The sequence below is a fragment of the Sciurus vulgaris genome, assembly GCF_902686455.1.
Source record: "Sciurus vulgaris genome assembly, chromosome: 12".
Lineage (NCBI taxonomy): Eukaryota > Metazoa > Chordata > Mammalia > Rodentia > Sciuridae > Sciurus > Sciurus vulgaris.
The window spans coordinates 64,473,141-64,500,095 of record NC_136473.1 but is presented as its reverse complement, the minus strand read 5'-3'; the positions used below and the strand labels follow the sequence as shown (position 1 = coordinate 64,500,095).

Sequence of the window (26,955 nt, the reverse complement as noted above, 5' to 3'; positions counted from 1 at the left end):
AATTCAAAGTCCTTTCATCATTCTAAGACTAATGCTCCAGTCTTACCTAAATATACCAACTCAGGTAACTGCTATTCCTAAATATAAACTGCTACCCTTAGGCAGGCTGTTTTCCTGACTAATTTCTCATATATGCTAAAATTAGACTTACCTCCTTTATTATTTGCTGTCTTCCCTTGCCTCCCTTCTATCCACCCACCCACAACCTATTCATCTTTCAACGTTTAAGCCCAGAACTACCCCCATGAAAGCTTCTTTCCACTCAATCATACACATATTAATCTGATAATTTTATAATCATTTCTGAAATTTATAGACAGTTATACAACATCAATGTTTTTTGATTTGTTTCTAATTTCATAGCCAGCATCTTCCACTCAATTTCCTAATGCTTCAAGTAAAAAATTATACCTTGTAATGGTTATTAGAACTTGACCTAGCATGTTAACTTGATTGATGGACTATTCCTAAACCTGTTGATAGATTGATATACCTGAGAAGCAGTTCCCAGGTATTAAAACATCAAAAATTGATATAAGAAATGATTTAAGGTACTTAAATTTAAGTAGTTTTAAATTATGTGTCACCTTGTTACCTAGCAGAGTAAGAAGTTCTTCATACCTCAACTCTATCTCAAGCAAATATTTTCTAATGGGAATGCAAGAATTGTAAATCGTGGTTTGTCATAAATCCCATGGTTGGGGGACATTCACCATTGTAGTCACCAGATGATTGGAGCTGTACTCAGCAAGCCAAGCACACCACAAGCAAGAATTCAAAATGGAATTCAAAGTGGAATTTCAAAATGATAGTGAAATCTAAGGGTCAGCTGCAAGCCTTCTTCATTGTCTATCGCTAACGTATGAAGAATGGGACAGTTTTGGAGCTGGCACAGCATGAACAAAGAATGAATCACTGTTCCTGTCTCTGGACACTGGAATCCAGTAGGAGCGTTAGAGCAGCACACAAATAACTACAAAACAAAACACTGTATGTTAGGTGGGATAGGAGGGTAGGGTAAAATACAGAAAATTTCAAGGTCTCGGTCTGGGATACTGTAACAAAACAAAATATCAAGAAGAAAGGCCATTGCAACATCTGATTTTAAGCTCTTTTGAAGTTAAAGAAGAAATGTATTTAATTTCAGAGAGTGTAGATCAACAACAGAAGGCCTTGGTAGAAATATACTTTGGAGAGTTGGGGGCATGTAACAATGGAAGCATGTAGAGAAGTTGCCCAGAGAGTGCTAGTAAGTTTTCTTACAAGTCGTTTTTTCATCTCTGCACTGATGTTAATAATACTTGATTTCCACTTCACATGAAGTTCTGAGAATTATTCTTAGATCTGGAAAGTGCTTTATTTAACTTGTACTGATTGAGTGGGCTTTCATCAGGCTGCTGAGCAGTTCCTGGGAGACTTTAGTGGAGGAAAGGGGGACGGAAGTTGCTTTTGCCACACACTCCAGTCACTGCTGCTGAAAGTGGGTGGTCATTTGTTCAACTGTGACCCTGCAGCAGGGTCTTGGACATACCAGAAATAATTCAGTTCTTATACTTATACAATGATTCTTCTTTCAAATAAACAGACAGTAGTACACAGCATTGCTGATCCTAATGAAGAAAGTTCAGATCAGCTCACATCAGCATCATAGAAGTTAGCTCACATCCTGCTAATAATACTTTGGTCTATTTATAGGTGAGTGCTTTTGTTTAAACTACTTTAACATAGACTGCCACATATTTATACTTACATATGATCTAGCTATATAAAGCTGCCCGTTCGTGAGCATTTCCTATACATTAAGCCCTGAATCAGATGTTTTCCACTCCCAGGGCAGGCTTCAACCTGTGCAGTTGCCCAAGACGCAGGATTCAGAAGGACTCTGCACTCAATTTATGCTCTGCGATTGCCATCTTGAAATTCTGAGTAATTGCTGGTAAAGGGACCCTCCATTTTTATTTTGCTCTGTGTTCCGCAAATTATGTAGCTGACCCTGCACGCAGGCTAATTTCTATAATGTTTGCAATTACTCTACCTGATAGGACATCCAATGCCATTTTGCAGATAAGGACACGTGTTCACAGAGTAATCTGCCAGGATCCTAAACACAAGTGAGTTGGTCTTTCTCTTCTGATCTGTGCACCTCCCAAGTCTATGTGCTCAGTCACAGCTTCCAGGGGAGTATTTCCCCAGTGTGTTCACAGCCTACCTGCATCAAATTCAGTGGAAGAACTTGTATATAGCTCCTGAAAGGGTTTGTAATAGGCAGGTTCTGTGGGAATCCACATTTTATTCCACTGCTCAGATGATCCTTGAACAACTCAAGTCTGTGAACAAGCTCTACAACAATAGCTTTCAACCTATTTTGACCATAGCCCATGAAAGAAATCCATGTTACATTAAGATCCAATACATGCACATGATAAGAAGATTATGAAATAGTACTTACCTTTACCATGCCCAAGACACTAGGGATTATCTCATTGTATTCTTACTCATTTTTTGAATACCTATAAGGATTCATTTTATGGATCACAAATGAAATTTGAAAATTACAGTGTTTAGATGAAGAGGAAATATCAAACAAGACCTAAGGCTAACACTGGAGAACCCAGATGGAGAATATAGAAAGAAGTTGGGCACAGTGGCACAAGCCGGTAATCCCAGCAACTGGGGAGGCTGAGGCAGGAGGATTGAAAATTCAAAGCTAGCCTCACCATCTTAGTGAGGCCCTAAGCAGCTTAGTGAGACCCTGTCTCAAAATAAGAAATAAAGAGGGCTGGGGATGTGGCTCAGTGATTAAGCATCCTGGGTTCAATCCCTGGTACCAAAAAAAAAAAAAAAAAAAAAAAAAATCCAGAAAGAGAGCTGCTCTTTCATTCTAATTGCTTAAAGTAGAAGTTTTTAAACTTTTTTAAAATGGAGTTCTTTTGAAAATCTGACTAAAAAAAGTTCTCATTTTACAGAAAAATTCACATATATACTTGGCTTCTTTTTTTTCTAAAGATTTCTGGATCTTTTTTCCCTCTTTTTTTCAGACTCCAGATAAATCATTCTTAATTTAATGATAGTTCTATGTAGAAGCAGGAGTCAAGAGAGGGCAACCTCATTACATCATTATGTCATAGTCAAGAGGTGGGAGAGAAGAGAATACTGGATTTTATCAAAGTTTTAGGAGACTCTTTCTTTTCAGTCTTAAAGTTATGCAGACAGCTACCTATTGGTTATTCTTCTCTATTTTCTATTTATCTTTTATTACAGGAATGCATTCATTAGAGAAAAATTCTTGCCAAAGGATGAGTAAGGATGACTGCTTGGAAGAAGTTTTTGAGGAGGCAGATGTCATTAATGGAGGTGGAAGAGGTCACCAAAAACTAAGGCTGGGAAGAAGGACAAATGCACTTCTGGAGATCCCAACTCTCTTGGCTTCATGGTCTCTGGACCAGGAATTGGGACATGAAGTATCTGGCATTTCACTTGGATGTGTTCAAGTCTGACTTAGCAACAGCCAGAGCAGGACTCAGGAATTCCCCTACAAGGTGGTGTGCAACTGTGGAGTTACTAAGGCAAGCCGAGCACACAGATGCACGTTGACTTATGTATGATGGGACCACATCTGGATAAAGCCTCATACCTAAAGATACCATAGGTCAAAAATGTATTTAATACACCTAACCTACTAAACATTTTAGCTTAGCCTAACCTATATCAAAAATGCTCAGAAGATTTACATTAGCTTAGAGTTGGGTAAACTTATCAACTCAAGGCTTATTTTATAATAAAAAGTATTAAATATCTCATGCAATTTATCAAATACTGTACTAAAAGCGAAACAGAAGGATTGTGTGGGTACTCAATGTTAATGTATGTTCATGTTTAAAATACCTAAGAAAATTAAACTCAGGGAAGGAGTGATTTGGCTCACAGTTTCAGTCCGAGGTTGGCTGGCTCCATTGCTTTGAGCCTCAGGTGAGATAAAATCATGGTGCTGAGAGTGTATGACAATACACTCTCACCTCAGGGCAGGCAGCCAGGAAGCTAGGGGGTGAAGGGTGCAAGGACAAGATATCCCTTCTGAAGACACGCCCCCTCCAGTGACTACTTCTTCCACTACCCACCTTCTAAAGTTTCCACCATCTCCAATAGCACCACACAAGCTGGCAAACAAGCCTCCAAGACATGGGCCTTCAGCAGACATTCCTAGATCCAAACTCTAAGTGTCCATTGAAACACAATTCTCCTAAATGCACATTACTTTCCTGCTATCGTAAAATTGAAAAATCAGAAGTCTAACCATTATAACTAAGGGACAGGCTATGTTAGCTTTCTTTACCAGAAGGCTGAGCCTGTTCCCAATGATAAAGAAATTGCTGTTTTAGTTTTGGGCCTTGAAATGAAGAAACAAAGCTAAGAAGATGCTTCAAGTGTCTAAAAAGGAGAAGACAGCTCTAAAGTCCTGCTACTAACCATGCCCTTGGCCTTCAGACTCTACTACACAGAGTCCTGCCATTGGATTAGTGTTAAGGTTTAGAGGGAGGACATAGGAAGACATGGTGGATGAGAGTTCAGGGAGTGTGCTTCAGAGTAGTGCTACTCAAAGGATGGTTGGTTCATGTACTCATGCCAAATCTGAATTTTTCGCTCTTATTTGTTGGTGGGCTAACAGATGAGCAGTGTTTAGAAATGTACAGAATTTGACAGTAATTTTTCATCTGTTGAATCTAATGCTAAATTTAACTTTGTATGTTTACTTTAAAATTTTTTCTATGAAGTAATTCTTATTGTATTTTACAAAAGTATTAGCTTCCAACAGATTTGAAATTGAGGCTGTCAGAACCATTTGAAAAGCACTGTTCTAGAGCAATGTATGTATGTTGAGAAACCTAAAAATGTCCAAGACCAGAGCTATGAACTTCCCCAGAGTTGGGTCACATAAAAATTAATGCACTGTTTCAGTGACATTTTTGTCACCATCTGAAAGATCAGAGGTGAAATTCTTTATTCTGATGACTTGTGTTTCATAGATTTTTTTTCCAGTTTGTGCTTGCTAACCATAAGCTGTACCACTGAACTAGATACCCAGCCCTCTAGACTTTGTATTTTTATGATACATAGGAAAAACATATTTTTAAAACAATTTACTGCAAAAAGTCACCATTTCATAGATAAAGAAACTGAGGCGCAGGGAATGAAAATATCCAAGATACATGGAAACCTTGAGTCAGACCAAGATTTCCCATCATTCCATCATCTGGTTCAGTTTAACATCCAGATCCCACCTCCTCCCCAGAGGAGATGCTGGGGGCTGGGATTGTGTTTGTTTATTTAAAGCTCTTAGTCTCACAAATAAATGGTCTTTAAAAATAACAGACAGTAAAGCAAAGCAAACATATTTCTTTAGTAATGTATTAAAGTATCTTACAAAAACAAGTTTCAACATGTTGAACTGCAAAATCTTCTTTCACTAGAAATAGTTGTGGTCTTTTGTTGGGAAAGAATGTCAGAAAATGCACAATAATACATTTCAACTATAAATAAAGATTGTATTCTGCACTTAAGAAAATAGAAAGTCTTTTCTTTTTTTAAAACTGGCATCTATAGACCCAAGAGAGTGAGTGCTGCTAGATTCAGAGAAGAAAAGGAGGAATGAAAAGTCCCATTGGGGGAAAATTATTAAGGAAACGAAAAGGGCAAGCAATGGTTCCCAGTCTCATTTTTAAGCCATCTCGGTAGATGCTAATGCTTCTACAACCAGTAGTGACATTCCATTTGGGAAAGAGAACGCTCACATAAATGCACATATGTTGAGTCCTTAAATATATATATATATTTTTTTCTTTTACACAGATGATTCTGTACTGCTTAAAACTTTGTTCCAGTGAAACAGAGCTATGTGTCATGTCCTGTCCACAGCATGCTCATTCTTGCCTCCAGGTTTTTCCCCTTTACATTCCCTTCAGAGAATGCCTGATTCACTCATTTTATATTTGTCCTTTTAAACTTTTAAGATGGAGCTTAAAGCTCTGCTCCCCAGAAGGTCCTTCCTAATGAACCCTGTAACTCTGACTCCATTGTCTCCTGTGGTCTTAATCTGTGCATTTTAATTCTGTATTTCTATGTAGTTACTTTGCTTTGTAGGTGCTTTTGACTCTGTGGGGTGTGTGTGTGTGTGTGTGTGTGTGTGTGTGTGTGTGTGTGTGATGAGATCCTATGAAACATGGTTTGTAGCAGTCTGGTCTAACTCAGCTGTGAGCTCCTTCAGAGCAGGGACTGTTCCCTCTGGTGGCATCGGGGTATGGCAGAGTTGGGCACATTCCATAAGTGTGTGTGACTGGGCCAGCTCCAATGGGATTACGACAGGGACTAAAAGGGATAATAAATGTGAGCTGCAGGGCATTCAGGAGATGTTAAATAGTAGCAGTTTTCTGTTTTCTTGTGTGACTCTAATACAAATCTTAGTACATAAGGTCTTACTTCCCAATTGCTGATTGTTTTTGTTGCCATTTGTGTTTTGCTGACTTAATGGAAGTGGCCCACGTTTGTTCATCTGAGATAGGAAGATGGTCATTAAAATTGACGTTGGCCTCTAGGACACGCCTATCTTTCACTGACTATTTATGCTCCTTGGGCTGGTAGTTATGAGGTTAGTGAAGCTTGCACAGACTGAGGTCATCACTGGCTTTCCCATGTTTCTGGAGCATGATTAATAATAATAATGATAATGATAGAGCAACAAAAGTAATTAACAATGTGGAGAGTTAATTATGATACCTGGAAACATTTTATGCATTCTATGTGTATTAATTTACTTAAGCCTCGGAACAATTCTGCAAGCAGGATTGGCTACTTCAATTTGGGGACCTATGTAAGGACATTTTCTTTAAACATTACACAGAATTTCAAAATAGCAAAAATAGAACATTAAACCAAGCTCAGGGATTGTGAGTGCTAGACACTGTGTGACTGCACAGATATACCAGCCCATAAAGCTGGCCCTGCCTTCAGGGAAGGTCTGATTATTACTACTTTGAGAAATTTATTTCTTTTAGACCAATTGCAATGAAGAGAACTGAATGGTTCCTCAATCTTCCGAGATTCAGTCCACTCTACCCACTCTTTTCTCAATATGATGACTCACATATTTTCTCCAACTACCACACACTTGAACTGCACAGCAGGTCTGGGTGGATTTCAGACCCACTGCCTTTGCTGTGTGATAGCCTGCCTCTCTTCCACATACACTGATTGAATACACTTATAGTCATCTCTATCATGATCATTGCTTAAGCAATTTGACCTTCCTCCACCAAAAGAAAAGATCTAATGCCTTTAGTAATATCCTTAGTCCACAGCTCTCTCCCAGCTGTCAACAAGGCTGTTTCTCTCCATTTCTGAATATAAGCTCTCTCCCCTCCAACCCCTCCTTTCACCACATACTTTCCGAGCTGTAAGTTACATATTTTCACTATTGCTTTCCTAATTCTAGTTTGCTCTTGGTTTTAATTCTAATCTGATTTTATCCATATGAAAACATCAGGCAAACTACATAGTACAGTTTGGCTTAGATCCTGCCTCTAGGGCCAGGCCTGATTTTATTTCACATTTATAACAGAATAGGTTCACAACAGTAATTCATATATTTTTACGTCCTTAACTCTCAGTTGCACTTATGATTTTCATTAAGAAGTCTCACAGAGTAAAAAGGAGAGAGAGATGTGGATTTCGAAGTCAGCGATCATTACATGGGTGCCCGTGAATACGTGTGAGAGACTCAGAGATGAATGGAAAGAGGCCTGGGGTCAAAGTTGGGTGACTTGAATTTCCAGGTCTATTTGTCATAAAAAGGTATGCTACTAGTCAAACCATTTCACCTGTTAAGACATTATCTCTTCTTTGGGGAATGGACTGAAATTTTTACTAGATTACTGGAGATAATGTAACAAAAGACTTTACAAAAACCCACATAAATATTAGCTCTCAATGAAGAAGATGGTGATGTACAGCGACCTCCTATATAAAGGCTTTTCTTCCCCCTCCTTTGCCTCTAGAAACCTTTGGACACTTCACAATTAGCATTGTATTTTGCTCTTTAATTTCTCATGTCACTCCTTTAAGGCTAAGCATTCCTTTAACTGATGTACCATATGATCACGGGTAGAAGTTATTACAAACCAGTGAGTATGTATCTTAAGGTAGTCACTTTTCAGGGATTTTTACTTGAAATTAAGATGTCTTATCTCAGTGTTTTAAATTCTGCTTTAAAGAATGATCCAGTTTGATGAATACAAGAAAATATTGTTTTCATTCTTATAGTTCCATTGTTTGATCATATGTGGGAATAATTTAATCATCCATACTATTCATCAAAGTTGTTTCTGAATGAGTCTTCATTGAAAATAAACTGTCAAAATCCAAAGATTTTCTACCACTGAGAATACACAGAAGAGCATGCCACTGGTGAAAAGGTGCTTGAAAAAGAGGAATTCTTAAGAATTCTTAAGAATATCACTGTTTTAAATATATGCTTCCTCAGAGTGGCCACTTTAAAGATTCAGCTCAATTTTTGCTCTGTAAGTCATAGTATATTTAGGTAAAAATTAATTGCAACAAGTTAGAATTGTATGTTGTATCAAGTTCCTCTTAGAACAAACTAGAGCACACAGTAGATTCTTAGTAGTATGCAGTTGATTGTAGCTTGGTGTTAAGAATTTAACGTGAGATGAATAGATAGAAAAAGGGACATACTTTTTTTCACCTGTAAGTAAAACTGATCTCTAGCTATGGCAATCATCTGAGATGCATATTCTGTGATTTTAATGCTTTCAAAAAGAGACATTTAGGTATTTAGGCACTTGTTTTAGAATGAGAAAAGGAAGATATTGGCAGACAGAGTGAAATTTAATCTGGGAGGCTTGGCAATTGGTCTCCTAAGCAGTGGATGGCAAGGACCCAATGGGTGACTATGGAGAGCCAGTTTGGAAAGATTAAGGGCTCTTCACATTTAAGTGGCAATATACTAAGGTTATCTGAAAGACATTTAAGATATAAAACATATGTTCAAATTCAGAGAAATGGGTAAATCTACTATTCTTTCTTCTAACCAGTGAATTGAGTAACTTGCATATGCTAGGCGCTGTGCTAGGCACTGTAGATTCAGTATTGGACTCACAGCACCGCCGTTAGTCAATATTACAGGACCTGTGAAGGAAAAGTAAAACATATAGTTCATACTAAAGTGAAAACGGGTGACTTAACTTTTAAAGGATGGACAGGGAAGAACATTCTGAAACCATTCTTTTACCTGAAAAAAAAGTACTACTAAAATGGTCATAAACATAGTTTCTTATTTACTGTGATTTTTGCTGAACTACTGAAATATTAACAGTTTATCTGGAACTAATGAAAATAGAAGGAAGAAAACTACCAGTGATTGGAGATAAAGCAGTTCATAATGATGAACTGTAGTTAAGTATGCTGGTGTCAGTATAATAAAGCTGGGGTAATATTACAAGATGTAGATCAAATACAAGTCACCTGCTCAGGAAGGCATCTTTATTATGGTTTTAAAGCACCCAAACTACTGGTGGAACCAGTTAAAGCTGTTTACACAAAAGCTTGTTGGATAAGGGCCAAGATATTAAGAGAAAACAATTACAGGTACTTTTGGATTGGAGAAAAGACCTAGTTAATGCAATTTATTTTAAATCTGAGTGCTTGTATGCTAAAAGAGAAAATTATCAACACATAAAGTGTTATTTGCATCATAGAAGCCGCAGCTTGCGAACTGTCTAGATACTGAAAGTATCTATCCAAATGTAACTTCATGTGCCAGGGATTTTTGTCTCTTTTGTCTGTTGCTCTTTCTGAAAAGCTAAGAATAGTGCTGGGGCATTAGCAGGGCTAATTTTACTCTATTTATTATTTAGGTAACTGGGGATTGACCCCAGGGGCATTTTATCACTGGATCACATCCCCATCCCTTTTTATTTTTTTTTAATTTTGCGACAGGGTCTCCCTAAGTTTCTTAGGGTCTCACGAAATTGCTGAGGCTAGCTTTGAACTTGCCATCCTTCTGCCTCAGTCTCACGAGTTGATGGGATTATAGGCATGTGCCCCCACAACTGGCTGGCAGGGCTAATTTTTAAATGAATTCATTTTTTGAATGAACAAATTAATGAAAAGCCAAGTAACAAAAGAAAGGAAGAGGACCATCAAAATTTAAGTGTTGTAGCAATTCACTGAAAAATAAGTGAAGGAATTGAATAAATGTATGGAAGGAAATGATGAAACTAATATTTTATCCTAACAAAATTAGTGTAAGAAAGTAAGAGAGAAGTTCACTCAATGTATTGTCCATGAAATCAAATATTCAAAGTTGGAAGACTTTTTAGAAAGGTATTGAATTACATTACGCTGCATTTGTAGTCACAAATGCCAAATGAAAGATAACTGAACTCCTACCTTAAGGTGGCTATCGTAAGACTCCAAAGGATTGTTTTGCTTTCTATGGGATATTACAAAACTATATTTTGGAAGTTACAATAATGTGGGCGTACCCACACCTATAAATTTATGAATCTATATGCACCATTGTCCTTTTATTTGAAGATGATGCTATTAATGTTGGTTTTTGTTTGCATTTTTCAAACATTGCCAAAGATCAATGCGTAACTCACGACCAAATGTCACTTCCATGTGTCTTGTCCTTTGCTGTTTTTTTGTTTTGCTTTGTTTTGTTTTTGGTCCCAATGTTGCATTGCCAAGTGACAATGATACTCAGTCTGTTGAAAGGCTTTTGCTTAGGAGGAGCCACCTAATTCCTGATACTTGCTCCCCAGGGTTGGTCTGCCAGCTCTATTGCTTATAGCACTCCATTGTCATCTTATTTCATTTTAACATTTTCAAACTGCTTTTGAAGGACTTTCTCTTGACCAAGTAACCTGCTGTCAGTATACCTTGGTTTATGCAGATTCTCATTTGTTTGTTTTCTGTGTATGTGTGTGCTGGGAATTGAACCAAGGGCCCTGTGCATGATAAGCATATGAGTAACATCCCCAACCTCTCAGGTACTCTTTCAAAAGACTGTTTTATTAAAATATCAGTGATCAACAATTCCTATGTATGGTTAAGCAAGAATGATCACAGAAAAGTCACAGAGCCATAAAGTTAGTAGCACTGTGTTGAGCTTTAGGCCAAAGAACAGAGTAACTCTGCCTCCCAGTCAATAATTTTATTGGGGAGATAATCTGTATATCATGTGAACTCTTATCTACCCCTGGCTGTAAACTTCACTTATGCTCTTTAATGTATTCTCAACTCCTATATGATGTTTCTTAGAAATTCAAAAGAATATGGAAGTTTAGGAGACTCTACAACATGGGACAAATCAATAAAGGTCCCTTAAGAAACTGGGTACTGATGAATTACTAGGCACCAAGCTAGGACCTGGGCAAAAAGAATTAAATAGGACATATTTCCTTCCTTTATTTATGCACAGTTGCATAGGGGGCCCCTCAGTGCAAGGAGAGCAACAGTAGAAGTGTACAAGGTAGATCAGGAGGAGTAGTAACTGTAGTGTGGAAAATAGGGGTGTTGGGAATGGCTTCCAAGGCAGGATTTTTAAAGATCAAATTTGAGATCGTCAGGCAACAAAAGGTTGGGAGGATTTTTCAGGAAGAAAGAACAGATGATACAAGAGCATGGCAGAGGCAAGTAGTATAGTGTGTTTGGGAAATTCCAAACAGTCCAGTGTTGCTGAGCCTAGAGTGCTTGTGAGAAATAGAAGGAGAGTAAGTATCACTTAGACTTAGATGGTGTTTGTGAATGTGGAGTGGCACAACCTAGAAAGTGCATTGGGCTGATTCTTGGGTTGGCATATCTCTGTACAACTGATAGCAATGGAGACAAGTGTCATTTAAATAATCACCAGAACTTTCAGGTCCTTCCATGACCATACATATGCACAATGTAAAAGGCAATAGGCTTACAGTTTTTAAAACATGATACATATACCTTTTCTCTTGAGGCTTTGCTCATTTCAGTGGTTCTACATGTTGAGCAGCATATGTTGACACACAACAAAAATGTACCTTGCTAACCATGGGAACACAATCAGGACCCACTTTATTTATAGAAAAAAAAAAAAACAAACAAACTGGTGGTTCTTTCCTGATGGCCATTAACCATATATCTCTTGCCTGGGACAGCTCTTTATTACCTTATGGAACTGTCATCCTGAAGTTTTCTTGTGTGATCAAATGAAAAATTGGACGTAGCCTGTAGTATCTGAAATAAAGTGTGTCCTCAATAAAATAGTTTTTGACCAGTCAAGTCTATTAGGTATTAGACATATTTAGATCACATGGTAGAAGAAGGGTGCAGTTTTATGACTTTACTGTTAACTGTTGAATCTGTCACATTTGATAAATTCTTTGTCTACAAATGACTACAATCTGTTAACAATCACTTGTATGATTTCAACATGTTTTATCTCTGAAAAGATTACACTAACCACTAATAACTATTAGGTGGAGAATATTCCCTTTGAATAGCACAGTATGGCACCTGGTAGAGTAGTACCCCCAAAATTTCTGTTGGGTATCACTCGACCATAAAATAAGCTAATAGTGGGCTGGGGATATAGCTCGGTTGGTAGAGTGCTTGTCTTGTGTGTGCAAGGCCTTGATTTCAATCACCAGCACCACAAGAAAAAAAAAAAAAAAAAAGCTAATAGCTTCTAATCGAGGCCTTTGATTCTTCAGCAACTAAACCTCTTTATTCTCACTTTTGACCTCACAGAGAAATGCTGTCCAACAGATACAATGTTAGGCACATATGTAAGTTTATCTTTCATTACCTGCACTTTAAGAAATAAAAATGTGGAAATTAATAACATTTTATTTAGTCCAATGTGTCAAAGTGTTAGAATTTTAATATGTAATCAATATAATATTTATCAAAGTATCTTACATTTGTTTTTCCAACCATAAGTTTAAAATTTGGTATGTGCTTTATAGCACAGCCTAATTCTAGTGATACATTTTCATCAGATATTCTTGATCTGTATTTGGATTCTAAAAATGTATAGTGGACAAGGTAGATTTGTTAAATTTTTTCAAACATAATTTAAAATTTTCCTATCATGGAATCAAATTTGTTCTTAAGTGTGCTATTTAAAAATAAATGCAATTAAAAATTCGACCAACATGTCAAAGGTTCAAGAACCACATGTAACTAGGGTCTATGGTATTGGACAGTGTAGTTCTTAAACATGCCACTTCATATGGCTGATAGAGGCCCGTGCTCTTTTAGCACATTTCAGCTTATGTTTGGGACCTTGTATATATTTACTTCTCTTTTGTTTTGTTAGAACTACAGTTTTCTTCTGAAACTTCTAATTCCCTAACACCTTAAGTTAGAAACCTCTAAATTGAACATGCTACATATAATTAATAACCTTAAAGACAATTGCTTGAAAGCCTTAAAATATTCCTCTTATTTCTCCATAGTCACGGGCACAAGAAGCTGCACAAGAAAATTTTGCTCATGAGCGTTTTCATTAAGGACTAGGGCTAAAGTTTTGATTGTATCACAATACTGTCTTATGCCATTTTAAAGGAGAAGAGATCAAAACCACGACGACTTTTTTTTAGACCTATCCAAAGTGCATTTCATTATGTACTAAGATTGTAGGTACTAAGAAGGATTATTTGAATATCATTTTTGATATACACAGATGTATCTAGTCTATTCTGTTAGACATGATTATGGATTTGAGTTATCCAGTAAGGATCCCTTTTGAATGTGGTTCAATGGGCATAAAATTTGCTTTGGGACTTGACTTACAAGTGTGTATTCCTTATTATTATTATGTAATATTTCATAATGTGAGCAAGTATAACACAGCTAAAAGAGTTGCCCATGACTTTTAATGTACATTTTAAAGTCTGCAGAAGCTACTGTGCCAGAAACCTGGGCTCTCCTTTGCGCTCTGTCTTTCATTAACCATTATACTGTACAGAGGTGACCCTGTGGGTTCTGTGACTGGTGCAAAATTGAACTGTACTGCATATTCCAGTTATCTTCTTCTGTATCTCATTAACCTGATGCATCCATGATCTCAAATGAGTCAATTTAGTGGAATTTTGAAAAATGGAAATAAATATGCCTGCCAGGGTCAACACAAGGATAAGATAAAGGATAATAAGTGAGTGCACTTTGAAGAGCAAGATCCAAGTTACCCGCTGAAAGAATGATTAATATTTCAATGGGGCTGAACATCTTTTCAGAGATACCTGTTTATTCCCTGGTCAATGTAAGTACTATTGTGATGCAAGCCCCCTTTGAGTGACTGCGATAGTCAATGATACCGGTGACGGTTGTACGAACGGCCCCCATAGGCAGCAGTGACTCTAGCTGATCAGAAAGTACAAGCTTATGCCCTGGCAACTTCAATATGTCTTGGTGATTCAGAAGAATTTCTGCAAAGCATGGCATTTCTAGATACACACCATAATTCAGGATGCAATCTTGCAGTTCCAAAGCCTGAATGCTATATAAGGAGCGGTGATGACCACCGAAGGGGTCTTGTGATTTATATTTGCTTTGTGAAATTGGGAAGTGTTTACAATATAAAATGCTAGAGAAATAAATACACAGATGGTGTTCTAGAAACGACTGTACACTGGGTGAGAATTTTTTTCCCTCTCAGAGGATTGGCGAGTGCTATTTTTAGGTCTTTTGGTCCCATGTTTTAAGGGTCAAGTGTTAACTTTTTAGAAACAACCTTTAAGAAGTCAGGATAAAAACCATCTGGTGGAGGAATTCTTCCTTCAAATGGATGAATTCCAGAGACAGGAGGAATTTCCCACCACAAGATTCCCATTGGAGGCTTATGAAAGTAGCTCTAATACACATAGTTATCTTCTCCTATCTATTGTTCCTTTTATCTTCCTATCTGTGAAAGGATGTGAAAAAGAAATATTGGAAGGAAGAGAATTAGAGATGGCAAGGTTTTTGTCCTAGAGGCTGAGTGTGCTAAATAAGCTGTCTAGTAAGGTGGAGGAAAGCTGTGTTGCTTATTAAAGGGTTCAATAGGTTTGGACACAGTACGGTATTGGACACTGTACTGTATCCGTTGATGTCTGCAGGATGTAATGAGTGGTGGGTGGAAGGGTGAGAAAGCCACCTGGAAGGTGTGGGACAGGGCCAGAATTCGAGATGGCTGTCCATCCTCCCTAATAAATAAGCTCGCCAAAGTGACACTTCCTTGTGTCCCAGGAAGTGACGATCAGTCAGTGTAGATGTCGTGACTCTCGGGTCTCACACTCCGGGGGTGCTGCAGGATGCAGGGAGTCCTCTTCCACGCACCCCATTCGCAAGGAGACCGCGCCGTCGGGGCCCGAGTTCCATGTATTAAAAGGGTTCTCCAGTCCCCCTCCGAGGCTGCTGATGCCTTGGGGGGCTTTTGTGCCCTTTGTCCCATCTATGAGGGTGACCCTGAACCAAGGGCTCCCTGGAGAAGGGAACCGAAGGAGGGCTCGGGCTGGGGCAGGAACTGAGAAAGCTTGAGTACTGGGGCAGAGGAGGAATTAAGAATGGGAAAAGTCCCGAGCAGGAGAGAGAAGGTGTAGGATCCAGGGCAGGATCCTACCCAATCCTTCCCCAGTGAAATGGACCAAAAAATAAATAAATAAATAAAAATAAAGGGGGGTGTTTATTCCATGTCACCCCAACTCAGCAAACCCAAACATGAATAAAAATAAAAATCAACAGACGCTTTTAGAGGACCATAAACTCCGCGGGTGGAGCGAGAAACAAAAATAAACAGGGGCAGGCGGACCCGGGAGCGCGGAAGGAGGAGGAGGAGGCGGCCCCGCATCCCTAATGAGGGAATGAATGGAGAGGCCCCTTGGCTGGCGCCCGCCCACCCGGCGGCGGCCGCCAAGTGCCTCTGGGCGCTGCGTGCCGCGCCCGCCGCTCCGCGCGCAGCCGGCTCGGGCCGCTCCTCCTGGCTGGGGCGCGGCGGCGGTGACCGCGCGGACCAAGTAGGGTCTGGGCGCCTGGAGCCGGGGAGCCGCCGCCGCGGGGCCCAGGGCGCGTGGATGCGGCTGGGCCGGGCGGCGCCGCACACCTGAGGCGGGGCGCGGGGAGCGACGCGGGCGGCGCTGTTAGGGCCGCGGCTCCCGCCGCCAAGCCGCGCTCTCTTGGACGAGCCAGGCAGTGATTTGCGAAGCCAGGTTCACCTTCAGCCATGGGCCGGAGAGCCTAGCGGAGCCCCGCCGCCCCCCATCCCCCGGCTCCCCTTCCCCGCCGCGCACCGGCCGCCGCTGCATCCTGCCGGCCTCGCTGCGTGGCCCGCGCCCGGCAGCCGCCCTCGCCCGGAGCCCTCCCTCGTCCCAGCCCGCGTCCCCGCGCGGCGCCGCCGCGGGAAGCGGCACCCCCTCCTCTTCCTCCGCGTCCTCTCCCCTCGGGCCCCCGCCGGGGCCGCTTGTTGCACCGCCCGCGGCCTGCGGGAGCCGCTCTCCGCCGCCAGGCCTGGTGCTCGTGTCTGCACGCCCTTCCTCTCGCCCCCCGGGGCCCGCACCCCAGCCGGACCGGCGAGACCCCGGCCCAGCCCCGCCGCCCGCACAAAATGTCGGCCCGGACGCCATTGCCAACGGTGAACGAGCGGGACACTGAGAATGTGAGTAACTGAAGCCTCTCTCAGAAGCGGCGGGGGCCAGACCCTCCTCCCGTCTCCCTTCAGCCTCGCTGGGGCCGCCCTCTGGCCCCGGGCGGCCACCAGCAGGGTCTCCACCTGGAGCCTGGCATGACCCTCACCCGCTGCCCAGCCCCTATTCAGTCCAGCCCCATTTCGCCCCTTTCTCCTCTGGGGTGAGGGTGGGGGCACGGCGAGCGGCGCCCCCTTGCCCCGTGGTGGCCCTCCAGGACAGGATGGGGTGATGGAGGGCAGAGAGGAGGGAGGCGGTGACAGAGTGGGCATCCAGGAGAGCTTTATTTCTACCTTTGCATTCTGTGTCCCCACCCGAATGAAGGGTTGCTTTATGATCCCCGAAGAGCCAGCTACCTCTTACACCCTTGCTTTTCTGGATCTTTCAATCCTTTACACCCCCCCCCCCCCGCCCCATCCGCCCCGCGCGCATTGCCCCATGACTTTGCTTTTTGTAACATTGTGTCCACATTTTGGGTCACTGGCACCAAAGGGAGAAGGACGGGAATGGAACTAGAGATGTGTGTGTGTATGAGTTTATTATTGCTGTGAGTGATATTGTAGTAGAGATGAGTAGAATTTTCACGAAAAGGTTCTGTGGTTCTGGGGTTACAGAAAATATTTACAAGCCCTGTGAAGCAAACTGACTTTTTTTGTTCTGTCCTCCAAGTCAGTGGTAATGATTCAGGGCAGGTTTTACTTTAAATATCTCTCCTTCTTGGAGTGTCACAAGGTGCATTTCTTTGAAGGAAGGATTTTCTGTCTGATCAAATTGCCCTCAGGAGTGAGTTATTTATTTATTTATTTATTTTTTTATCAAGATGTAGATGTCCCTGGTGTTTAAACTCTCCAAAACTAAAAGAAGAAGACCAGTCATACTTCCACCTTCTGAAAAGTACAGTTGTGTGTGTGTGTGCAGGTTCCTTTGTGGGAAAGGGTTTTTTATGTTTATGATTTATTTGTTTGTTCTAAAAGCCCCTGAGCTGTGAATAGGACCTTGAGAGATTTTCTGGCTAGTGTTCAGAAGCTAGAGGTGTACTAAGTTTTGGTTTGGTGTCCAGAGCTCTTTGGTTGTCTGGTTGACTCATTAGGCCCCCAGTGCCCGATGTACCAATGGCTTCAACGGTTTGGTAAAATAAACTAATGAAGTGCTTTGGCGTTCTGAGATAAAAGGTGTGAAAGAGAAGAGATACAAGCTCACTTTTGAAGTGTTGGAGGAGATAAAAACAGATTCCTTAATATTGGAGAGTGGTTGAGCTCAGAAAACAATATGATTATATGAAGGGAAAGAAATTGTAGTAAAAGACCATTGTTAGAGGACCCACGAAGATGTTTCAGAGTATGCTTTTGTCCCTTCCAGTGTCATGCATTTAAAATGGGAAAGATACTGTAAGGCTGCCACTATCATACTTTGTCACTTAATTTGCATTATAACTGGTTTTCGAAAAATATAATTGATGCATGATTTTGACTGAGATTGAAGAAGATCAGAGAAAGATGAATTTGGCTAAAGTAGATTTTAAAGCCAGGTTGGTACAGGATTTTTCTAACAGGAATTGAGAAAAAAAATTCCTGTCACTCATGAGTGTGAATGAAAAGTAAAACAGATGATGACCTTTGTTTTTATTAGCAAAGTACAGTGTGTGTTAACCTAGGAGGAGTGGAAAAATACACTGTTTTTATTTTCCTTTGGATTTTGAATAGTACAGCTCTTCTCATCCTTGAATGAATAAGACACTTTACACAGACATGAGATAGCATTATAGAAATATGCATCAAGGATTAGTACAAAATACAGCATCACATGGAAGACAAAAAAAGATTTTAAAGCTAAGAATAGTAGTGTGATAAATTTTGTTGTGAGTACCTTCTGAAAATAATTATGCTGTATAAACTCATTTGCTCAGTTTCTGAATGTTATTTCAAAGTCACATTTATGGTCTTGTTCTTTATTATGTTGTGCATAACTATCTATTCATTTAGCTTACTTTACCCACATCCTAATTATCTCCTAATTGCCATGGAAAATATCTGTTTTACTGTGGCTGTTAATTAATCAATAAGTGTAAACTCAACTCTGTCTTTGAGCTGGAAGGAAATGTAGAAGTATTTAATACAAGGCCTCTCCCTTTAAGGAATGTGATCTCAAGTCCATATACAGTTGAAGACAATGTATAAATAGGGCTAAATTGGTTTATGAGTGTTATAGGTGTTTACCAAAGGGGCTAGCACTGCTGCCTATTAAATCATCTTTGGAGTCTCTATTCTTGTTTAGTAGTAATGGTATTATCCATTTTTACTTACCTTTAATCAGTGACTTGAAGTAATAAATATTAATGCCAATCAAAATTACATTTGTTTATAGTCATTTTTAATTGACATATAAAATATTTATGAAAATTTTTATATTTGTAGGACTACTAAAGGCTTTGTGTCTTTTGGAATACCAAAGATAGTAACTAAAAACATTTTATTACCCTATGAAATTAAAGTTAACAAATTATGATAATTTTAAACCATCTTCGTATTTTGTCATTTTTAGTTAATGTAAAAATTTCTTTATATCTGTAGCATACATATAACATATTTGGATTTTGTGTTCTTGGAAATATGTACTCTCTACCCTTCTTGATGTCACTAATCTACATATTCAGGATAAACTTAAAAATTCAAAAGGAGAATGTTATAGCACTGATCTCTTACATACCATGGCAGTGTACAGTAGAGTGAGAAAGAATTGCTTTTCTTTGAGAACATTCTGTGTGTACTTTTTCAGGGGTATTTTCTTAGATAAAGGATTTGTGTGTGCCTTGTTAATAGGCCTCAGTTGGCTAAATACAACAGAATAACCAATGATTAACTTTTAAGGCAATAAACACTTCCTAGTGAAGCAAGAAAGACATGTTGTAGTTTATAGAATCTATGCAAAATGTGTTTGATTTTTCAGTCCAGAAAAAAGAATGCATGTTTCCAGATTTTTCTTTCTCTCTTTTTCCTTCTGTTAGATTATACTTGAATAATTCTGGTATAGATACAGATAATACATTACTATTTCTCTATGTGCTTTTTACTGAAACAATATAAAATTCTTTTAGTGTTTTGGAAAAACCGATTATGCTATTTTTTTATGTGTCAAAAATGCCCTGGTTAGTTTTCTGTGTTGAAATTTCGATTGGTATGAAGCAAATTGATCTTACTGCTTCGTGGGATGTTTTAAAATTGACTTGGTTAGAGTCAGAAACCTTTACGACAAGAAATTCTTGATGATGAATCTTTTCTTTTTTTTTTTGGTACCGGGATTGAACGTAGGGGTGCTTAACCTCTGAGACTCATCCCTAGCCCTTTAAAAAAATATTTTATTTAGTGACAGGGTCTCACTAAATTGCTAAGTGCCTTGCTAATCTGCTGAGGCTGGCTTTGAACTCTTGATCCTCCTGCCTCAGCCTCCCGGTTTACTGAGATTACAAATGGCTTTGATGATGAATCTTTTGGTAGATCTGAAACTCCCAGTGATGACTCTGCCAAGTACTTAGTGTAACCAGGATGTCCATCAGTTTTTGTCCCAGGGGAATCCTTACTAATAGTGCGAAAAGGCAAGAGGATAGCATGTGTCTGCAGCCACCCTTGGCTCTGCTTAGTACCCAGTGCATCCCTCCCATTGTCTCACTACCATGTTGCAATCTAATTGCCGCCTGACTTTGTCTCTTTTATTTTGTATTTCCAATGCCTACCTCTGTGAGGAGTAGTAGTAAGGATCAGTGCAATAGCATTCCCCTTTGAAATTAGTGTTATATGCAAAAGCAGCATTACATAGTACAACATAAGAGGCTGAAGCCTTCAGAAAGCTCAAGGTCATACTAAATCTCAGACATTTTCCACAGTTGCTCTATTCATGCTGCGGCTTCCAGGAGGTATTTTGTTTTTGTCTTGGAGATTTTAAAAGAACATAGGCAGTGATATAATAAGGAAGAACAGATTATGCCTCCTTCCTTGGCTCTACTCCTGAACCTTTACTATTTCCTCTGGAGTGCCCTGCACTTTCCCCTTTTCCCCATACTTACAAATCCTTTGCGGCTCGGCTTGTGGTTTTTACAAGACTTCTGAGGAGATTGCAGCCAACATTGCTATCTGTTGTAGCTCACCACTGGTGTATGTGTATAGTCTGCACTGGTTTTCTCAAAGTGGGAATATGGGACACAGCCTTGGAAGAAGAAATATATTTAATATCTATCTCTTCTTTCTGATCTATATGCTGTTCAGTCTTTTTTTAAAAGCCCATGTTGTGTAGAATTAGCCATGTAATTTTCAGGTAATTATTGTCATTACTATTATTTCTTTTTCTACCTCAGACTTTGCTTTGGAGGTCATTTTCCCTTTAGAAGTTCTTTTGACGAAGGATTGTCAGTCATAAACTTTCTCTTGTAAGTCTAAAAATGTATTTTGCCTGTATTCTTGAAGATAACTTGACTCAGTTCATAACTCTAGGTTAATAGTTTCTTTCACTGCTCAGAAAATGGCATTCCATTGTCTACTGAGCCCAATTACTTCTGTTCAGAAGTCATCTGCCACATGGCAGGTGATCTTTTGTGTGTCTCTTTAAAGTTCTCGTAGTATTTTTTGTAGTAGTTTCACTGCAGTGCATATAGACGTGGGTTTCTTTTTATCCTGATTACTTTCTCTACCTATGAATTCATCATTTTTATAACTTCTGGACAGTTCCTAGCTATTATCTTTTTAATTATTACCTTGTTTCTGGTGTCTCTATTGTTTTCCTTTTTTTGGTGTTCTGATTATGTTAGACCTTAACTCTGTATGCCTTAACTTCTTTTAGTTTCCTAGTTCATTGTCTCTTTAAATGACAAGCTGTGTAATTTCTTTAGTATCTTGTATTCTGCGGATTGATTTTTTTCCATCAGTTTTGGAAATGCATGAGCCATTATCTCTTTCTTTCTTGTCTTCTGTTCTCTGAAGTATTTCTGGTACTCTGATTAGATATGCTAAAAATTTTTATTCTGTCCTCCGTATGTCTTAACCCCTTAGTCATGTTTTTCTACTGTTCATATTTCCTCTTTACTAGAAGCTGCAGTACAGTCTGTACTACAGTTACCCTATGTAATATGTTTAGATCCACCTTTTTTCAGTTGTACTTAAATCTCTCATAACCCATCTGTTGATTTTTTTTTTAAATTGTGGCAAAAAGCATATCCCATGAGATCTACCCTTATAACATAATTTTCAGTGTATAGTGCAGTATTGTTAACCATAGACCATGTTGTACAGCAGATCTGTAGAAAATTTTCTTGTTGTATGACTGAAACTTTGTACCTGTTGAATAATAACTCTTTCCTCTTCCTTCCAGCCTCTGGCAACCTCCATTGTTATTTTTTGCTTTGATGAGTTAGTTTGCCTATCTTAGATACCTCATATAATTAGAATCCTTTATCCTTGATCCTTCTGTGACTGACTCTTTAAAAATCATAATGTCCTTAAGTTTCATTGATGTTTTAATATATGACAACTTATTTCCTTTTTATTGCTGAATAATATTCCATTATATTTATATGCCACATTTTGTTTAATTGTGTATTGATGAACATTTGGGTTATTTCTACTTCTTGGCCTTGCATATAATGTTGCAGTAAACATGGGAGTGTAAATATCTCTTTAAGATACTGATTTTAATTTTTTTAGATAAATCCCCAGTTAAACTACTGGCTCATATGTTATTTCTCTTTTTAATATTGTTTTCCACAGTAGCTGTACCATTTACTTTCTTAACAGTATAGGGTTCCAGTCTTCCTATTCTTGTCAACTCTTATTTTATTTGTGTTTTTGATAATAGCCATCCTAACATTAGATGTAAAGTGATATCTCATAGTGGTTTTGATTTGCATTTCCCTTATGATCATCTTTTTATGTATCTATTGGCTATTTGTGTGTCATTTTTGGTGAAATGTTTATTTAAGTATTTTGCATTTTTTTCTTTTTCTTTTTTGAGACAGGGGTCTCACTGTATTGCCCAGGTTGGACTTAAGCACATGATCATCTTGCTTCAGCCTCTGGAATAGCTGGCATTACAAGTGTATGCCACCATCCCAGTTCCTTTGCCCCTATTAAAATCAAGTTAGTTATTTGCCATTGAAATATAGGCGTTCTTTATATATTTTGGATGTTATCTTTTTATCACTTATGTAACTGGCGTTTTCTCCCATTCTTTAGGTGGCCTTTTCACTCTATTGTTTTCTTTGGTATGTAAAGGCTTTTTAGTTTGATATAGTCCTACTTGCTTATTTTTACTTTAGTTTATCTGACTTTTGATGTTATACCTAAGAAATTATTGCCAAGACCAATGTCATGAACTTTTGTTTTATATTCTAGGATATTTAATCCATTTTGAGTTGATATGTGCATATGTTGTAAGACAAGGGTCCAGTTGTGTTCTTTTGTATGTATATATTTCATTTCCCAACACTAATGTTGAGAAGACGACTTTGTGTCACCTTGACACCCTCGATTATGATGATTCGACTGTATTTGATGCGTTTGCTTCTGGGCTGTCTGTTCTGTTCCATTGGTCCATATGCCTATCTTTATTAGTACCATACCATTTTTTTAAATATATATTTTTTAGTTGCAGGTGGACACAATACCTTTATTTTATTTTTATGTGGTACTGAGGGTGAAACCCAGGGCCTCATGCTTGCTAGGTGAGTGCTCTACTGCTGAGCCACAACTGCAGTGCCCCCTTCTTTTAAATATATATTGTTTTAGTTGTCGATGAACCTTTATTTTATTTGTTTATTTATATGTGCTGCTGAGAATCGAACACAGTGCCTCACACATGCCAGGCAAGTGCTTTACCACAGAGTCACAACCCCAGCCCAGTACCATACCATTTTGATTACTATAACTTTGTATTGTTTTGAAGTGAAGAAACATTAGGCATTCAACTTTGTTCTTTCTCAAAATTTTTTAGGCTCTTCAGGGTTCTTCATGATTTCTTGTGAATTTAGGATTGTTTATTCTATTTCTGTGAAAATATGCCATAGGATGTTTATAGCAGGGCACTTCACAGTAGCCATTATGGAACCAGCCTACTGTCTGTCAACAATTGAACGGATAAAGAAAATGTGTTATAATACAGTGGAGTTTTACTCAGTCATAAAGAAGAGTGAAATTGTGTTATATTCTGGTAAATGGATGGAACTGAAGAACATGTGCTAAGTGAAATAAGCCAGTCTCAGAAAGTCAAGGGTTAAAAGTTTTCTTTCATATGTGAAAGAGAGGGAGAGGGAGAAAGGTGAGGGATGATAAGGAATAAGGAAGAGGAAGATAGAAATGGAGAAAAAGGAATAAAAAAGAAGATCTCATGAAAATAAAAGGGAGACCAAGAGAGTAGAAGAAAGGGATTGACAGGGAGAGAGGAGGGAATGTCTTGGGGAAATATAGGGGAATGTACTGACAAATTATGTTATGTTCATGTATGAATCTGCCACAGTGAATCCTGCTTTTATATTTATATGTATATTTATATTTATAATTAAAAATAATAATAATAGAAGAGAGATCAGTAAATAGAGGAAGCAGATTGGAGGAGGGAGGAGGGGAGGGGAAAGGAAGGTTCTAAAGAATGAAATTGATTAAATTATGTGTATGTCTGTGAATATGGTGTAATGAAACCCATTGTTATGTATAATTATAGTGCACCAATAAATGTAGTAACAATGCTATTGGGTTTTAATAGGATTGCATTGACTATAGATTGCTTTTGGGTAGTATGGACATTTTGATATTCTTTCAGTCCATGAACATGGGCTGTTTTTCTGTTTCTTTGTCTTTAATTTCTTTTAGCAATGTTTTGTAATTTTCAGTGTACAAGTCTTTCACTTCCTTGTTAAGTGTATTTCTAATTATTTTTTTCTTTTTGGTGTTTTTGTAATTTTCTCTTCAGATGTTGACAGTATATAGACAGTTTTTATTTTTTTTTGTATGTTAATTTTGTATCCTGGAACTTTCCTGAATTTGTTTATTCTGACAGGTGTATGGGTGTCTGTGTGTGTATTAGTTAGGTTTTTTTTTACCTATTGTATTATCTACAATTTTACTTCTTACTTTATGATTTGGATGCCTTTTATTTCTTGTTTAATTGCTTTGGCTTGGACTTCTGGTAACTGTGTTTGAATAGAAGTGGCAAGGATATGTTCTTGGTGGAAAGTTTTGTTTTCCACCACTAAGTGTGATATTAGTTGTGGACTTTTTGTATGTGGTCTTTATTATGTTGAGGTAATTTCTTTCCATTTGTGTCTGTTGAATGTTGTTACTATGAAAGGGTTCTGAATTTTATCTAATTTTTTTTTTTTTTTATTGAGATGGTCATAGGTTTTTCATCTCTTTTTTTCTATTAATGTGGTGTATCACACTGATTTTCAGTGTTGAACTAGCCTCAGATTCCAGGCATAAATTCCAATTGGTCATGGTAAATTCCAGTTGGTCCTGGTTCTTTTACCATAGCATTGATTTTGGTTTGCTGTTTTTAGATTTGTTTGTTTAGAGGGTTTTATCATCTGTATTCATTAGGCATGTTGGCATTCAGTTATATATATATTTTTTGTAATATCTTTTTAAGACTTCGGTATCAGGGTATTGCTGGCCTTGTAAAATGAGGAAGGACATGCTCTCTCCTTTTCAGTTTGTTGGAAAAGTTTGATAAAGATTGATCTTAATGCTTTAAATGTTAGAATTTGTGACTGAAACCATCTGGTCTTGGACTTCTCTGTGTTAGAAGGTTTTTGGTTACTGATTCAATCTCCTTACTAGTTATGGGTCTGTTTGGAGATTCTATTTCTGCATAATTTGGTCTTGGTAGGTTCATTAGGGTTCTCTAAAGGAACACAACCAATAGAATTTTTTAGAGGTATTTGTAAGAGGAGATTAATTATAGGGATGGGTTCATGCTATTATGGAGGCTGAGAAGTACCTGCTGGAGAGCATCTCTGCAAGGTGGAGAACCAGTAGCATAATCCAGTCCAAGTCCAAAGAACTGGGAGCTTCATTGACCAGGAGAAGATGGATGTTTCAGCTCAAGAAAAGAGAGTTCTTCCTCCTTTTATCTTTTTGTTTTATTTAGTCACTCAGTGGATTGAATGATGTGGGACATATGAAGTACCCGAAGATTCAGATTTATTGTTTGTACCCACGAATTCTTTTATTGATTAGGGATATTCTTTGCTAAATCTACTGATTGAAATGCTGATCTCCTCCAGAAACACCCTCACGGACACAACAGATGTTGTGTTTTACCAGCTCTCTGAATTAACCATCATAGTAGGTTATGTTTCTAGGAATTAATTCATTTCTGTTATACAATTTGTTGGCGTATAATTATTTATTGTAGCATCCCTTACATTCCCTTTTATTTCTGTTATCAGTTGTATATAATATTTCTTCTTTCATTTTTCATTGTGTTTATTTGGGCCCTCTCTTTTTTCTTAGTGTAGCTAAAGGTTTGTCAGTCTTATTGATCATTAAAAACAAAACAAAAAAAACTCTTGTTCTTTTTTTTCATTTCTTCCTTGTTTCCTCTTTATCATTTCCTTCCTTCCTTTGGACTTAGTTTGTTCTTTTTTCTAGTTCTTGAAGCATAGGTCATTTATTTGAGCCTTTTCTTTGTAATGTAGGTGTTTTCAATGAAGTCATTATAAATGTTCCTATTCGTGCTACTTTTGCTGTAACTCAAAAATTTTGGTGTGTTGTGTTTTTATTATCATTTGTCTTAGGATATTTTCTAATTTTCCCTTTGATTTCTTTGACTCATTGGTTGTTCAGGAATATGTTGTTTATTTGTGGATTTTCTAGCTTTCCTTCTGTCATTTATTTCTAGTTTTATTCCATTGTAATTAGAAAAGATACTTGGTATTCTTTTGATCTTAATTGGTTAAGATTTTTTTTGTGTGTGTGATAAAGCATGTTGTCTATTCTGGAGAATGTTGTGTGTGTGCTTGTAAAGAAAATATATTGTGCTACATTTGGGTGGATGGAATGTCTCTACGTGTCTCTTAGGTCCACTTGGCCTGTAATGTTCTTTAGGTCCTCTTGTTTCCATATTGATCTTATCAGAATGATCTATCCACTATTGAATATAGAGTTCTGAGATTTTCTATTATTATTGTAATGTTGTCTATTCCTGACTTCAGTTCTGTCAGTGTTTGTTTCATAAATTTAGGTCCCCTGATGTTGGAAGTTAG

The 26,955-nt window shown here is 38.4% G+C and overlaps 1 protein-coding gene across 3 annotated transcripts in view; it reads left to right on the top strand.

Annotated features, from left to right (window-relative positions):
- Positions 1 to 16,550: 16,550 nt before the first annotated feature.
- MARK1 (microtubule affinity regulating kinase 1) overlaps positions 16,551 to 26,955 on the top strand; it is a 155,127-nt gene continuing 144,722 nt past the window's right edge. For all 3 annotated transcript variants that reach the window (XR_013758219.1, XM_079106786.1, XM_079106785.1), the window contains exon 1: positions 16,551 to 16,684. Coding sequence is in view for 2 of the 3 variants with exons in the window: in XM_079106786.1 (XP_078962912.1) it covers positions 16,634 to 16,684 (51 nt within the window). In the remaining variant the exon portion in view is untranslated. The remainder of the gene's footprint in view (positions 16,685 to 26,955) is intronic.